General features: G+C 43.2%; 1 protein-coding gene across 2 annotated transcripts in view; it reads left to right on the top strand.

Moving 5' to 3' along the window:
• The window catches only part of TGFBR2 (transforming growth factor beta receptor 2), a 66,282-nt gene extending 51,023 nt beyond the window's left edge, over nt 1–15,259 (top strand). For both annotated transcript variants that reach the window (XM_049798696.1, XM_049798697.1), the window contains exons 5-7: nt 1,840–1,981; nt 9,195–9,322; nt 12,863–15,259. In XM_049798696.1, the coding sequence (XP_049654653.1) occupies nt 1,840–1,981; nt 9,195–9,322; nt 12,863–13,042 (450 nt within the window). In that variant the 3' untranslated portion in view covers nt 13,043–15,259. The remainder of the gene's footprint in view (nt 1–1,839; nt 1,982–9,194; nt 9,323–12,862) is intronic.
• The last annotated feature ends 515 nt before the right edge of the window (nt 15,260–15,774 follow it).

Raw genomic sequence — 15,774 nt, 5'->3', positions numbered from 1 at the left:
TGCAGGTTTCTGTGAGATACAGGAAAAGTATCTTTGACCCAAAGACATCTAAATGCAGATAAAAGGACACAAGCAGTGTGGAACACATGATAAATCCTAAGCAGGACGGAAATGGGATTGATTTGATACTATTCTTCAAATTATTTTGAATTTTCTCTGCATTTCCCACTGTACTTTTTAGTTATAGGGTTTGATCCTCCATTCTTGAGCAAAGTTGCAGAATAATTTTCACTGCTGCAAAGAGGGTATGAAATGCTAGACCAGAACAGCACTTTGTGACAATGTTAAGCATCTGTATTTAGGCACCACTGTGCCTTGTTAAAATCAGCAGGATTTGGGAGTGTGGGCCTGTGTGCCATAGTTTACAGGTAACCCTTCTTAAGCTTTGGATGGGATCTGCTTGGGGAAGAAGTTGTTTGTAGGGGAAGGGATGGGAGGTAGGAACAGCCTCTGCTGCGGAGTTACCGTACGTTCATGTTCTGTAGGGGAGGGAGATGCTGGTCAACTCAGTGGTGCTGAGACATGATTACCCCACATACCTGTTCAGTATATGGCTGTCATGCTTAGCCTTAAATTCATCATACAGTCCACGTAATAGGGAGTTTAACTTTGGGACTGTTAGCACAGGGTTTTTTCTGTCCTCTATTTATAAAGGCTTTGATCCTACAACCATTTGGATATTTTTGACACAGAAATCCTCTGCTGTTACAGGGTCCTATGACAAAGCTATGTCCCTGATCTTTCCTGCTGTCTTCTTACAGTGTATTGCACTTTTTGTGGAACTTCTTCCCATTTGCCCTGAGCCCAGGGTGATAAGACATGTTTACAGAAGCTTGTAAAAGGGATGTCATAGGGCTCTCTCAGGAACTGTGCATTTACTATGTGGCTGCCTGCAGTTGCAGACCCAGTAACTGAAATGATCTTTTGCAGTCCTGCTTGCCGCTGGGATCTGGAGTGATTGCTGTAGTGCAGTCTAGAAATTGCTCATTTGAATCACAGATCCTACTGCATCACCCACTTGTGCTCGTTCATCTCTGTGACTAACCAGTCTCCAATTTGAAACTGTCTGTGTCTGATCAAAGACTTATTATGTTTGCAGCTTTTCAAGGGGGATAATTTTTTAATACCTACCCTGTGAAGAGTTTGTCATTTGAAAGCAACTGCTGAGTGATCCAAAAATTCTTCCTTAAATCCTTTCTTGTGATAAAACCAGACATTTAAACTTTGCCTTCTGTAATGCAAGGTCATAATCTAGATCTCAGCAAAGCTGCTAAAATCATTGCTGAAAATTGCTCAGCATGAATAAAGTTTATGAGAACGGCTTTTCAAACAAAGGGGCCAATTTTTGGTTTCAATTCAAATGTGTGCTTCTGCATTCAGTATTTGTGTATTTGCTTTCTTCTGCCAGGCCTGCATTTACCACTTTCCTTTTAAGCCTACCATGCATGAAAAGAAACAGCTAACACTGTAATATGCAGAGCAAAAGAATACAATGTGTTTCTTGCTAGTGGCAATTGCTTCAGGCCCAAAGGGCAGAGTTTATCTGTGAACAGCCAAAGAGTGAGAAAGCTTGTTAGTGTCAAAATTATTTGCTTAAGGAACAAAAAAGGGCTTCTTTTTTTTTTTTTTTACCAAGGGAGGTGCAAGTAAATTGGTAGTCAGGACAATGCCAGATTCCCCTGGTGGCAGAAAATACAACCTGTGCCAAGTATGGCCTGAATTTTTGGATACATGTCAAATGGCACCATTTCTGTGACAGCTGAAGTTAAATCACAGCAGAATCCAAAACATGAATTACAATTGCAGCTCCTGAGGTCTCCCCAATCTCCTCTCCTGTAGGTTGGCACAGCAAGGTACATGGCCCCTGAGGTTCTGGAGTCCAGGATGAACCTGGAGAACGTGGAGTCCTTCAAACAAACAGATGTGTACTCCATGGCTTTGGTCCTCTGGGAAATGACATCTCGCTGTAACGGTGTTGGAGGTAGGTGCCATCAGTTTTCTTCTCTCTATGCTCTTGTGGTTGTCTGGGGAGGGGATGATTCTTTTTAACTTTCACCAGTTGTTCTAGTGTACCTGGATGCTGTGAATTAACAGGCCTTTAGTAGTATGAGATGCACATGTGCATGAGCAGGCTTCAAGGGCAAGCACCTAAGAGCACAAGAAAATTGGTTCTCGAATGGTGTAAGGATAAATCTGCTGTTAGGTGGACCACTTTTAAAGATAATTAATGTCTTTTTTTTCCTGTAACATCTTGAGCAGCCATGGATTGACTCAGTCTGGTTGACCTCACCCAAAAATGATTGGAAACATAAGACAATTTGAAATATTAAGACCAAGAAGTGATAACTGTCTCCCATTTACTTTCAAGGAATGTTAATTCTGAAACCTAATAAGGGCTAGTTAAGTGTCACAATTACTAATTGATCGTTTCAGTAAGAGCCATCATAGTGATACAGAAACCTTCCTGCTTTCCCAAAATCCCCAGCTGTGGCTCACCATTTTTTGTGATGTTGCAAGAGATCATCCATATGCGAAATCAAGGGGTGTTTGTTGTATGAAGTGCAGTAACAAAAAAAAATATGATCGGAACTGACTGTCAGAACAGCTCCAGGAAGAGCTGCTGTGCTTGTTCATATTCAGAGTTTGTTCACTGAAACAAAATCTCCATTTCTGCTTTGCTTAAAGCTGCCCCAGAATTCCCAGTGTGCAGCACTGGTATATGCTAAAAATCAGAAAAGTTGCTGCTGAGATATCTCCATTACATATTGCCATGTTTGAAGATTCTCACCTTACTTCAGGGACTAAAATGAGACTAAGTTATGTATAAAATTCTTCAGTCCACTGGTATTGTCTAACATTCATTCTAATAAAAACTGCTGCAGAGTCCAGGGCTCTCACAGGCAGTCTAAGGAGTGGGGCTGTAAAAGATATCACTAATGTGGATATTATAGTAGATATGTGAATATGATTTGATCTGTTACCCTTCTTCCAAAACCAAGAGGCTCCCTTTTCATCAGACTTTGCATGGTTGCATCTCAAAGGGCTGCCACAGAGACAGGACAATCTTGCAGGCCAGAGCACTACAGTATGGGGAACATAGTGTCCAGGAGGGAAACGAATGTTCCATGGGAAGATGTGCATAGCTGCTCCTTGTTTCTCTACTAACATCAGTGGGATACCACAAGGGTGTCCATGGAGGCCTTTGAAGCTGCTCTACACAGTGGCTGTATGGCTGCATCACGGTGTCCATGTGCAGGCAGGAGGAATGCCTCCACCTCAGTCTTCTCCTATGTCTGACCAACATTTAGTCTGGCTGGGTGGGCCGGACTGTAGGCAACAGATTTGCCCCTGTTTGCACCCTGCCAGGAAAGCTACAAAGCAAATATGTGTGCAAACAGCTAGTACTAGCATAAAATCATGAAAAAAAATTCTTTTCTAGTCAAACATTTCAGGGAAAAAACATTTGGTGCTTCAGGAACTAAACCTCAGTCTGGCATATTCCAAGGCAAACCTATCCACATTTAACTGTCGTGGTCATGCTTGTTTCTAAATGAATTGGCACAACCTCAGCCTTTCATTAGCACTTTGTAAATGTGGCTGAGGAGATTTAAAACCCAAGAAAAAGGATCTTTGCCCCGTCTCTTGAGCTCTCTCTGTTTCTTGCATTTAGGAACTCACCTTATTAATATAAATATGAGCTGTTCACTGTGGAGTCTTTCATCTTTGCTGATGCCCGAGTCCCTTCCTGTTCATATTTGCTGAGTACAGTGAAATGGAGATTGTGGCAAGAGCAAACTTTATTGCTGCTGTTCTCAGACGGCAACTTCCTAAAAGAGGATATAAAGAGTTTCATAGGGAAGGAAAATCACCAGCGTGTTTAACTAGAAGAGACTGACCCATAATAACCTTGAGAAGAAGAGCTGAAGTCATTTTAGGAAAAGGAAAGATTTCTCTGGCCCAGCATCACCTTTGCTTTCAAGGTGGAGCTTAATCCCACCCACACCCTAATTTTCCCTATTAATTTCATCCCTCAGACATCCTCATCTCCAGAAACTCTTTCCTTGAATTTTGTCTACCTATTTCAGTCATCTTTCCAGGGCCTGAAATCCCCAGCAAAATCACAGGAGTACTTGGGCAGATTTGGGGGGGTTGGAGCTTGGGCTTAGTGTCTTCACCCAGAGCAGTTAAATAAAACTTCCAGGACATAGCTCCCTTAACTTGTTACGGGTACTGAGCTGCAGCAGCATTGCACGGTTGCTCTCATTTCCTTCTTAGATGTTCCCCTGGTTTGTGCAGTCTGGCTATCTTTGCAACCAGCTGGTGAAATACCCTTACAGTGATTCACGACTACAGCTCCCCCTCTGCTTTCTCTTTCCATCTGTCACTCGTGAGACTCCCTCCTCTCCTTGCAGCCTTCCCGAGGAGCTGCCTCCACTCACACAAATCCCTCTTTTCTTCCTAAACTGTTAGGTGCCAAGAGAAATGACCTCCTGCATAAGCTGGAGTAGGCTGACCTGATTGCAGCCAGCCTTTCCAAAGGAGCCTAAGACGTAGGCAATGTCTTTGCAGGTCAGGCTTGACTGTGGTGTCAGCTCCCTGTCGCTAGAGAAACCTGTGCCAGTTTAGAGGGCAGGAGTGGTAGTCTAAGCTGAGGCATCACATTAGCAACTTTAATTAGGGAGGGAAGCATGGGGGGAGGGGCTAATTGCCATTCAGCTGTGTAAAGGTACAGTGACTTATTTCTTTTACGAAGGGAGCTCTCAGGATTCATTTGTGAGCATGCAGGTGTTCAGCAACTGTGGGAGGCAATGGAGGCAGGTCCTTTCACTACAGCAGCTTTATCAAACACAGTCTCCACGCTATGCCAGGCCTTTTCAGTCAGCAGACATTTAAACAAAAATACCCAGCAGCATAATCCATACTGTGAAGTTGCCGTAGTAAATAAGCAGGTGGGGATCTGCTTTTGAGAAAGGCCATGCTGTTCATTCTTACTTTGTTGTGCTAAATATGGAGAAGCAGAAATGGGGCACAAGGGAAAGGGAGACAGAGGCAGAGATCGAGTTTGACTGATTTTTCACCGGAGTATAATTTAAGAGGCATATTTAGAAACTCAGCAATATTACTTTGGGGAGAACTTCAACTGCTCCATGCTGCCGTTAACTTGGTATTTCATTCAGTGCAACAGCTGTGCACCAGATGCTGCACGTTGCAAGAAATATAATTTTCATCTCAACCACTTGCTTTCAGAGCGACACAGCTTTGTCGACTGAGGCAAGTGTAATTTCTCTGACAGCCTCCTAGAAAGAAAAGAAAACCATCTATCTTGTATCAGGGCTGCTACGGGTGGGGGACTGTTGGGGGGGGGCAGGGGAGAAGGAGAGGAAGGGGAACTTCTGGATACATGGGGTTGGTGAAGAGGGAGAAGAGAAACCCCTCAGAAAATGGCGACGTTGCTTGTGCAGTATTGTACTGCCTGGAGTGGTGGCTGGCTTTGGTATAGCAGCAGAGCTTTGAAATGGCAGCCTTGCTTTACCAGAGCTGTGTTTAATGTGAATAAAATCACTAATTAATCTTACGCTTACTTGGAAAGAGTCAGCCAAGAGCCACAGTTTGGTAACTAAACATTTGTGCATCTTGTACCTCCCTTGTGAAATGCTCAGCTTTCACCATGTTGTCATGGAGAGGTGACAGTTTCTGGCAGCAGGGAGCATTTTGATAGCCTGTACAGTGGGGTTGTGCCTGTGCATTGGCCCCTGAGGTGGCTGCAGCTGGGGCCTGATTTAAGCTTCTCCCTCCGTGGAGCGGAGCCCAGTTAAGACACATCTGCACTTCACCGGCTTGTGGTGGCATATAACGCTGAGCTGGTACATCCACATGGTGCAGCGTCACCCTGTGACAGTAACTCATGTCTAGAAATTCTCTGTGTATCACCACAGTACTACATGTAAGGTAGCAAGTGCTTTCCTTCAACAAGCCCAGGTAGCAGTAGATAAGATCGCTGCACTACACTCCATGCTGGGTGCTGATGTACACATGTGCTCTGTGTTCCTCTATTTTCCCACCTCAAGATCATGAGAGAGGGTCGACAGGGTTTGCGGGTATGCTGTTGTGACCCAAAGGAAGAGAATCTCACTGCAAAGAGCTTAGAGTAGAAAAAGATCACATGAGCAAGGCATATTTTTCTTGAGGAACCCACGGCCAAACTTTCCAAATCATTCATTAGGAACAGCAAATAGATTTTCAGTAATATCTCTGGGGCTAAAACTCTAGTCCCAGCCTTTCTGAGAGTTCTGGCCAGGCCAGTGTCAAAGGGAACCAGAGGTACAGCGATTATTAGCGCAAGGTAGCTCACAACCATGAAGATTAAATGCTGGAGGTTAAAGTTGAAGGAACACTGCCATTACTGAATGCTAAAGGTGCTGTAGTTCATGGTACCTTAGGTATTTATGGTACTTCAGTCAGTTGTCATTTTTAGTGCATAACTGGTCTAAAAACAATAAAAAAAAAATATAAGGCATGAAAAAGATTCAGCATTTGTATACAGCCATGCACAAGCAGCCAGGCACAAACATCTTAACCTGCCTCAAATTGACATCTGTTACATCTCCTGTAGCACGTCAACATGATCCATGAATAACCCCACTGCAAAATGTGCCTGACACCTGAGATTCCACAGTATAAGGATGATTTACTGCAAGAGGATTCGGTGGGCTTTTCTTTCTAAGGGAAAGAGAAGCAAGATAATAAATAACAAGATGTTGCATGCTTTTCAAACTGAGGGAAGGCACTACTATACAGTTATTACAGCAAATATTACAGCAGTTATTACAGCAAATTGGCATCTGACTTCAATTTCTCTTTCTTTCCCATTAAAAAAAAAATAAATATTAACCCCTTGCCCCCACCAAAACCCCAAACCTGAAAAACCTATTCAGTCTTTATATTTGGAAGCATGCTCACAGCGTAGAAAGACCTATCAATTCCCCAGGAAGGCTTTCCCTTCGGACCATCTCATGAACCTGAATGGCCTTCAGATTAAGCTCAGTGAGAGGGAACAGGTCAGCGCCACAGCACCAGCTTCCCTCTGTTGGACATTCAGGCTCCTCTGACTCCTCATACTGCAAGAAGGTCTCAGAGCCTTGGCTGGTGTCCATGACTACTACCGTAATCAAACCATGACTGATGGAGATGGTGTAGGAAATGGCTGTCTAGGTCATGCTATTTAAATTTTCCCAGCGAACTTCAATATTTTTGTTTGCTTTGAAAGTAGAGGTATCTGCTTTGTAATCATTGTGCATCTGCATCTGCTGCACAGGAATCCAGGTCTGACCAGCAAGATGGCAACTTCCCAACTAACTCCTAAGGCTGAAGTCTTGTAAATTTACTTTGGCTGAGTAATCTCTAACTCAGATTAATGCGGGTGAAACTGGTATGACTTCTTGCAGAGGAAAGAAAGCAAAGCAGGCTTAAGCCCTTGAGTCTTAAAGAAAGTTATTTATGTATGAGAAGATAGGAGTTGTGTTTTGGGACTATAACCACTCTCCAGAGCATTGTGTGGACAGTGGCCAGCACCAGCTGGTTCAGGAGAAGGAGAGCGAGCTCTGCAGGAGGCATCTGTAAGGTGATGTGCTGCATTGCACACACAGTTGTTTGCAGCTGGATCTCTAAACGCTGAACTTTGAAGCACAAGGTTTAATATCCCTTCCAAAATGTTTGTTATTGTATCTATCTTGGCTGTTCTTTTTAAGCATTAGAAATTCCCTCTCTTTTTCTGTAGTCTATAGTCTTCATCTGCTGGCCATCACCTAGAAATGAGATCTACAGCCTGACTCTAAGGTTTTGGATAAAAGTCCACCTTTTAGTTATGTTCAATACTACCTTGTTTTTATCATGAGACATGACAATCACAAGGATCTGACGTGTTATCTTGATCATTAGTTACTTTTTGTATTTTACCATATGAACTCTTACCTTTCTCTCCAAAGGAAACAAAGCCAAGCTTTACAGGTTCTTCCCATTTTTTCTGGGCCTTTAATCATTGTTATCACCCTTCTTGGAGCTTCTTTTTACCCCTTGAGAGGAGTAGCACTGGACACTGCGTTTGAACTTAGGTTGTAATATTACACGATAGTACTGTGTCTCCTGTCTCATTCATCTCTCTTCACACATCTTCTGGGCACTCACATGCATTCTTCAGACTGCCTTGTGGATTACACTTCAGTTTTTCTTGCCCTCAATTAATTCCTAGAAAGAAATAAGAGGCAGAACAGGCCAACTTCATAAATCTTTATCTAATACTAGCAACTCATTAGGCCTGTGAGTAAAGTCTCCATCTGTTCCCAAAGAAACCACAGCATTTTCTACACTGTGTCAGCATCTACTATAATATTTCCGCTCTCAGAGATTTCTTGAGTTTTCTCCAAAGGTTCCATATGTCTGCCTCTTCATTTCTTGCTCCAAAGAAAAGCAAAGAAAAATATGCAACATGCAAACAAAAACTAGAATGGCAGCAGCCCCTTCAGGAAGCTGTGTCCTTGTGCATCATGGGCCAAAACTGACCCATTGTGGGAAAGAGGCCTAAAAGAAGAGCAGACTACTACTTTCTTCAAAGGAATGTGGCTCAGTAATAAACAAGGACAGCATGGCAGCTTCCAGCACTGCTCCTTACTGTATCTTTGTCCTTTTCAAGCAACTGTTTCCTCCTAGCAATCTGGCATATTAACATCTGTTGTGACCTAGATGATAGATTTTGGGTTATATTTCACCCAGTAAGTGTGTGGGGACTCGAGGGGACTTAAAGGTGATCAGTTCTTGCAGGCCTGGCTCAAGCAAAACTCACATTGAAGCTCCTGTGTGTTTTCCCTCAGCACAGATTGAAAGGCTTACAAACCATAATAGGTTACTTTGCTGCTCTGACTGTTGCTAATATGATTATGTACTAAAGAGTTTAAATGAGAATTGTTTGTTTGGCTAGGAAAGAGAAGGGGATGGAGGGGGCGTGTGGGAGAAACACATTTGAAACATTTTTGAAAATGCCAACTGGCTTTGCTTTGTTTGGAGCTGGTCAAGCAGAAGAGTGGCACTGAGCAGCTAATCAGTGGCTCCTACTCCTCCAGAGAACAGTAAGCTCCCTTCACACTTGGCACCAGCACAGCCCAGCTGAATACCCTTGTGTTTGCTTATTCTCTTGGCAGAAGTGAAAGAGTACGAGCCCCCATTCGGCTCTAAAGTGCGAGAACACCCCTGCGTGGAAAGCATGAAGGACAATGTCCTAAGAGACAGAGGGAGACCCGAGATCCCCAGCTCCTGGCTTAACCATCAGGTAAGAGCACCAAATGTGAGCAGCAGGGAGCTGCACTATACATTTAGCTGCTGCCTGGAGCCTGAGCCTTAATGCAGTGTCCTGTCCAACAGGCTGGACCTCTCTTTTGCACAGATTAGAGCTCTGTCACATGGTGACACCAGTGCTGCCGTGGTTCAGACACCACAGTGCTCTGTACCATGCCTACCCCAAAGCCCTGGGATTTCTGCTGCCTATGAGTGTAATCTAGAAGTCATCAAAACAAAAATATTGGAAACCTGAGATCCAACAATCATTCAGACAGCCACAGAATAATAAGGGCCTTAAAGCGCACTGTGTGCAGGCTCTGAAAGGTCGAAGAGAACAACTTCGCACATGGGCCCCTTCAGCAGAGAAAACAAATCTCAGTACTTTATCATGGAGACCAGTCATAGTTGTATCCCAGCTGTTGACAGGTTTAAGAAAATAGGAAATGAGTCTTCAGCAAGCCAGTCTGGTTTTATTCAGGTTGCACGTTAGCAGTCTGTTTCCCTTGCATGTCGTGAAGCACTCTGTCAGCTTTCCCCATTCACAGACACCATGGTTGCCCTTCCTAGGCGATAGTAGATTTCTCAGTAGATGAAACTGAATGGGAACAAGCCAAAGGCATGCATTTCTTCACCTTTGTTCTGAGTAGTTTTATCAGTAGAGATAAAATGAGAATCGTATCAGAGACAAAGTGAGGCTTGGTCATTCCACTTGTCAATGAAATATGTTGAGCGGTCTTTACAGACAGGAAAGCATTGTAAACATTTATAAAAGCCCACGCAACCAAGGTCAGCTAGTATTTCCATCAGGAGCAATGTAACACTCCCTTTTTCATTCCAGTAGAGATGTTAAAATCACAGTCCAACACCTACTTAGGAAAGGCCAAATGAGTGGCCAAAATCAATCATCTTTCCAACCAAGAGCGACGCATCTGCTGCCTGATGACTATGACAGAGTGTAGCACCTTTCTGGACCACAGGGACTTGCTCCTTATGTAGTCAACTGTGATGAGTAGGGTAATTGAAGAGGGGTGCTTTAACTGGGGAGGCAAGCTGTATTTTGAGGGGCGCCTAGATAGCTGATGTAACGAGTACTAAAAAGCCCTTGACATTTCTAGGAGGCATAGATACAATCATCTTCTAAATGACAAGTTGAGCTGGGATGGAGGGATTATACTAATGCTCATCTTTCTAGAAAAGAACTGGTTGCAGAAATTTTATTAAAATTGTGGAGGACCTGGGAAAAGGAATCATGAGTTGACTGCAGTTGTTTGTTTTCCATGAAGCCAAAATGAAGCCCAAACTGGTAACACATATGTGGTACTTTAGAACAGCCCAATTAACAATGTAGAAAAGAATCCTGAGCCAGATCATTTGGGAGGTAAAAATTAAATAGTAGAAAATGGTTAAAATTAGGAACAGTGTGAGAACATTTCTTGGGATATTCAAAAGTCATGATCTCATGTGTGAAAAAAATGAAAGTAAAGAAGGGTAGAGAACTGATTAAGGAAACAGAACAACAGGAAGATCTGTGGTCAGCAAGCTTGAGGATAATCACAGTTTTCTCAAGAGCAAAAGGAAATCTAACTTAGTACCAATCTGTTGCTCATTATGAAAGAAAGATACTGCTTATGCTAATGCAAAAGCAGACATGGTCAGCAAATATTTCTGTTCTGCATTTGGGAAGAGTCAGATGATGTACATGTAATAGAAGGTGATGAAAGCTCCTATAAAGCAAGAGTCATTGGCACTTAAAGTAGGCCTGGGGCAGTGTTAGGTGGCCCTGAGACTTGTCTGCCTTCAGAACAGGGTTAGTCCTACAGGCACTGCAGCAAAACATTGCACTATGTGGCAGTAGAAATGGGCAGTACTGACGGTTATGCCTTGGAGAGGGGTGTCCAGGAGCTTGTTTCATGCACAGCCAGGCATAGCGGCAAGCATAGGTGTGCCAGCATGCCCAGGGTGCCTGGGCAAGGAAGCACCAGGCTCGGGATCCCCGCGGTGCTCAGGCATGGGGCAGGCCCACAGCTGCTCTCATGGCAGCAAGCCTGAGTGTGTGGAGGGCTGCAGCTCGAGGTACTGGTGTAGAGCTTTAAGATACACTGAATTTTGTCACCTGGGTTTATGTAGCAGGTAGAATGATTGCAGATTTGGACCTAGGTGTCCTGCATTTGACTTCAGTTTTCTTCCCTATGTAAAACCCAGACTTCTGTCTGCCCAGTCTGCCCCCAGTACGGGTCACCCCACTGACTGGGAGGACCATGCATCTGCGCTTGTGTGTCACCTGGACGAGCACAGCTGGCTCCAGCAGGGTTCGGCTAAGAGTCTAGGGCAGGAAATGGATGCCTGATAACACACTCACAGGACATTTAATGAAGGTGGATTTAATTCCCCTCATCTGAATCCCTTCAGCATTTCACATTGTGCTATCTAAAATGCAGTGATGCATCAGCTTCCATGGGGCTGTGACAGTTTGCAGCAGCTGAGGATCTGCTTTGAACTCCATAGAAGTTGCTCTTACTGTAAAGGCTGTTCCATATTCATTTCCTTCCTCTGCAGTCGTGTTTTTGGAATGAACTCATTATTCATCGTGATAAAATTCTGGAATGGATTTACATATTACAATCCCCCCCCCCCCCCCCAATGAGATTTGTTGCACTATTGATTTCAAGTTAATGTTTAATATTTAATTTAATTTACTGCTTGTAATTTCAATGCCAGCAGAAAAGTAGTGTTACTTGTATACAGACAATGAGATTCTGCTATTAACATTGACATCAGTCAACATCACCAATTAGGTAAATTATGCAATTAATGCAGTGTTGTGAAATGTTATTTTTTTAAATAAGAAGTTTAAGATAAATCCTACTTAATGGGCTTTTAGTGTCATAAAGCAAAGCACACAATTTCCTGGCAAATACCTCATGTTTATAAAATGCTTTACAGAGATGCAACTGTTTTTTTGTCCTGTAAACATGTGCATCAGCATTGAAATGAAGATTAACTAGTTATAACTGTGAGTGACATGTGTTTAAGTGTTTGTGGGTCTGTGGCCGATATTTGCACATAGGTTTAGTTAGTCTGCAAGGAATCCATAAAGGGCTGATATAGGGCCTGATATTGGTGGCAATCAGAGTTTTGTTCGAAAAAACCCAAACAGAATTCAGGCATGCAAAGGCATGGGTTGAGCAGGAAGCCATGTTATCCAGGAATTCCGATCATATTTCTTAAAAAAAACCCACTACTTGATTCTGTAGTCCAAAGCATCCTTTTTCTTGTTATAAGGTATCAGAACACATGCTCAGAAATGACAGTAACAATTAAAGTGCTGAAAATATTGTAGTAGGGTTTCTTTAAAAAAAAAAAAGAAAAGAAAAGCATGCACCCCCCCAACAGTAGCAGCAGAGCCCATGAAGCACCTCCAGGAAACACATGAATATACCCCTGAACTTCAGAGGGCACTAAAGCAACTCTGACACATGGGTTTTGGTGGTGACTGGCCCCATCATGGCTGCTCTCTCTGTGCTCTCTGCAGGGCATCCAGATGGTGTGCGAAACTCTTATTGAGTGCTGGGACCACGACCCTGAGGCCCGGCTCACGGCACAGTGCGTTGCAGAGCGTTTTAGCGAGCTCAAGCACCACGACAAGCTCTCGGGAAGAAGCTGTTCAGAGGAGAAGATCCCCGAAGACAGCTCCATGACCACTGCCAAGTAGCGTGCACCCAAGAGCTCCAAAATGGAGGAAAGTCGCTCCTAGATGCATTCACCTTGGCAAAGGAAGAAGTCTCGATCAGTGCCTTGACTTGCTTCCTGGAGGACTGAGGCTGTCACCACTCCCTTTAGGCTCCGGTTCTGGACAGGGAGATGTATTCATGGGAATTAAAAGCCAGGGAGTAGGTGTCATACCCTAGCGTTGGCTGCCAGCATCATGTCATAGGAGGAGCTATGTATGTTAGCACTTCCTCAGGAAATGAGATTTGAAAATAGCCAATAACATTATGCACTTTATTAATGCCTGTATATGACTATTAAATTGCTATTTTTTTATATATATATATATGCATATATATATATATAATGTGTGTGTATGTGTATATATATCTATCTATGTATCTATAAACAGCCATGCTCTGAAAAAGAGTTTAAAAAAAAAAATGCTTCCAGAAAATTACCGGTGCATGAGAGATCCCTCCCCTTTAGGGAAGGAGCCTGGGGAGACTGGCATAGCATGACACCAGCAATTGTGCACTAAATGCTCTGCCAAAAAGATAGGAATAATATGCAATAAGAATATGGCTTTCAAAGCATATGCTGTAACCACCCGGCTGTGGCTTGGCAGTTCACAGTTGCAGGAGCAGTCTCACAGCAGACAGACCAATTCAGCTTTGCAGTTGTACCTATGCAGTCTTGTCTGCAGCATATTTTGGAAGGTTCAGGGATGCCTTTGCCCTCTCACCTTTAACCTCAACATCCTCACAGTGCCCCAGAACAGGAGCGCGAGGAGGTTTGGTCCCTCCCACACGTGTGTTTCAGTATAGAGGTCATTAATGTTATATGTTTGTTTATTGCTTTGAATTCATGCTGCTTGCAAGCAGGTTGTGAAGTATAGCAGGATGAGTTTTCCCCTCCTCCCATACCCACCCCCAAACCATACAAAACAAGACAGGGCCACCAATAGTTCAAGCAGATGTTTTATATTTGCTCTGCATTCTGAGTGCAGGCAGTACTATTTTTCTGTCTTCCTTTTACCTTGATTGTGTTACTGTAAGAACAAACATTTTTTTCCCTGTATAGCATGTCTAATTGCTTGACACACCACAGTTTGACTCTGTTCCACACTTTCTAGAGAAAAGTAAGAAACAACAGCTGGTGCCTTTACTTTTGCAAAAGGACCTTGGAGGTGAGGGAAAGCTCCGTAGCATTAGGTTAATGGCATATCCTGCCCTCATCACTGCTTGCATATAGGGCTGCCCTCAGCAAGTCAGCAATTAACTGAAAAAAAACCCAAAACCAAGAAAGATGATTTATGCCAAAAGGATCCCTCAGACATTGCTTACATGTTTTCAGTTCTCCAAAATGTTTAAGACAGTTGACATCACATTAGGCCTATATAAATGACAGCAGTGTGTTTAACAAGTGCTAACAATTTTGTCTTCAGGAGTTTTGCAGTGAATTTTTTCCACTATTTTTCTTCCCCGTGGCACGTGAGCAGGCCTTGGAAATTAGAAATTCAGCAAGCACAAACCAGTCCTGTACAGATGTATCTGGTACAATTTATTAAGCACCTTTGACACATAAACATCGATATTTCTCTAGAAGGCATTGCCGTGTACGTCAATAGGAGTCATGCTTATTCAAATAGGAGTTAAGATTTATGATGACAAATATTTTATTTGAAATGGTTTTCTATCTGCTTTTATATTTTTTTTTTTTAATTTTAACCAAACTGCTCAGAAATATTTAAACAGAGTGGGGCAAAACCTCAACAACTATAGTGGAATTCAGAGGCTACTATGCCAAATTTTATAGGGGGGGATTTGTTTTCTGTAAAAAAAAGAGGAAAGCGGGCAGTGGGAGTGGGAGCTGAGGAGCTGCGGGTGGTGGGAGCAGGAGTGGCAGGACCAGGAGCAGGAGCGGGGGGAGCAGGAGCTGAAGGATAAGGAATGACGTCCGGTAGTTCCTGACAATACTGACATTTTTATGGTTGGGGGGGGGCGGGGAGGTTTACTACTACATGTAAAGGAAAATTTTTATTCTTCTAAGGAATATTTCACCTGTACATCATGTATGAAATAGGAATGTGAACAATATATACTCTTGTATATCAAAAGTTTCAAGCACTTAACTTGCTTTGTAAACAGTTTGGGGTTTTTTTGGTTTGTTTTGTATAAAACAAATGTTTACTGGAGCAAATAAAATAACACCCATTCAAGTTTGTCTTTCATCTCTGGAGCATCCAGAATAGGGAGAGGGCTCTTCCTCAAGTGAACCCTATCCTAAAATGTTTCAGGCCCATTCCTTCCCACCAGAGGCCTGAACATCATGCTCAATGTGGCCAATGGCCTTTGCATGTGTCCTTCTTTGCTAATGACTCCTTCTCCAGCCTCCATCCTGCCCTTCAGCAGAACAGCACTAGCAGATACCCAAACTTGCTGGGCCATTAGCCCATGCAGTGCGAAACCTTCACGCATCTCAGGGGAGGGAAGGGAGAAGAGGGTTCACAGCTGAAGCTCTCATACTTTTAGGTGACACAGTTTTCAGTGTAGATGTGGCACTTAGGGACATGGTTAAGTGGTAGACTTGGCAGTGTTATGTTAATGGCTGGACCCAATGATCTTAAAGGTCTTTTCCAACCTAAATGATTCTGTGATTCTAAGATAAGGCTTTAGTTAAACCTCAGTCATTTTGGTGCAGGTATTAAAGTGAGCCAGAAGACAGCCCACTAAA

The sequence above is a fragment of the Accipiter gentilis genome, chromosome 4 (genome assembly GCF_929443795.1).
Source record: "Accipiter gentilis chromosome 4, bAccGen1.1, whole genome shotgun sequence".
Lineage (NCBI taxonomy): Eukaryota > Metazoa > Chordata > Aves > Accipitriformes > Accipitridae > Astur > Astur gentilis.
Note: the sequence above shows the minus strand (reverse complement) of the source record. Positions and strands in the feature narration are given on the sequence as shown.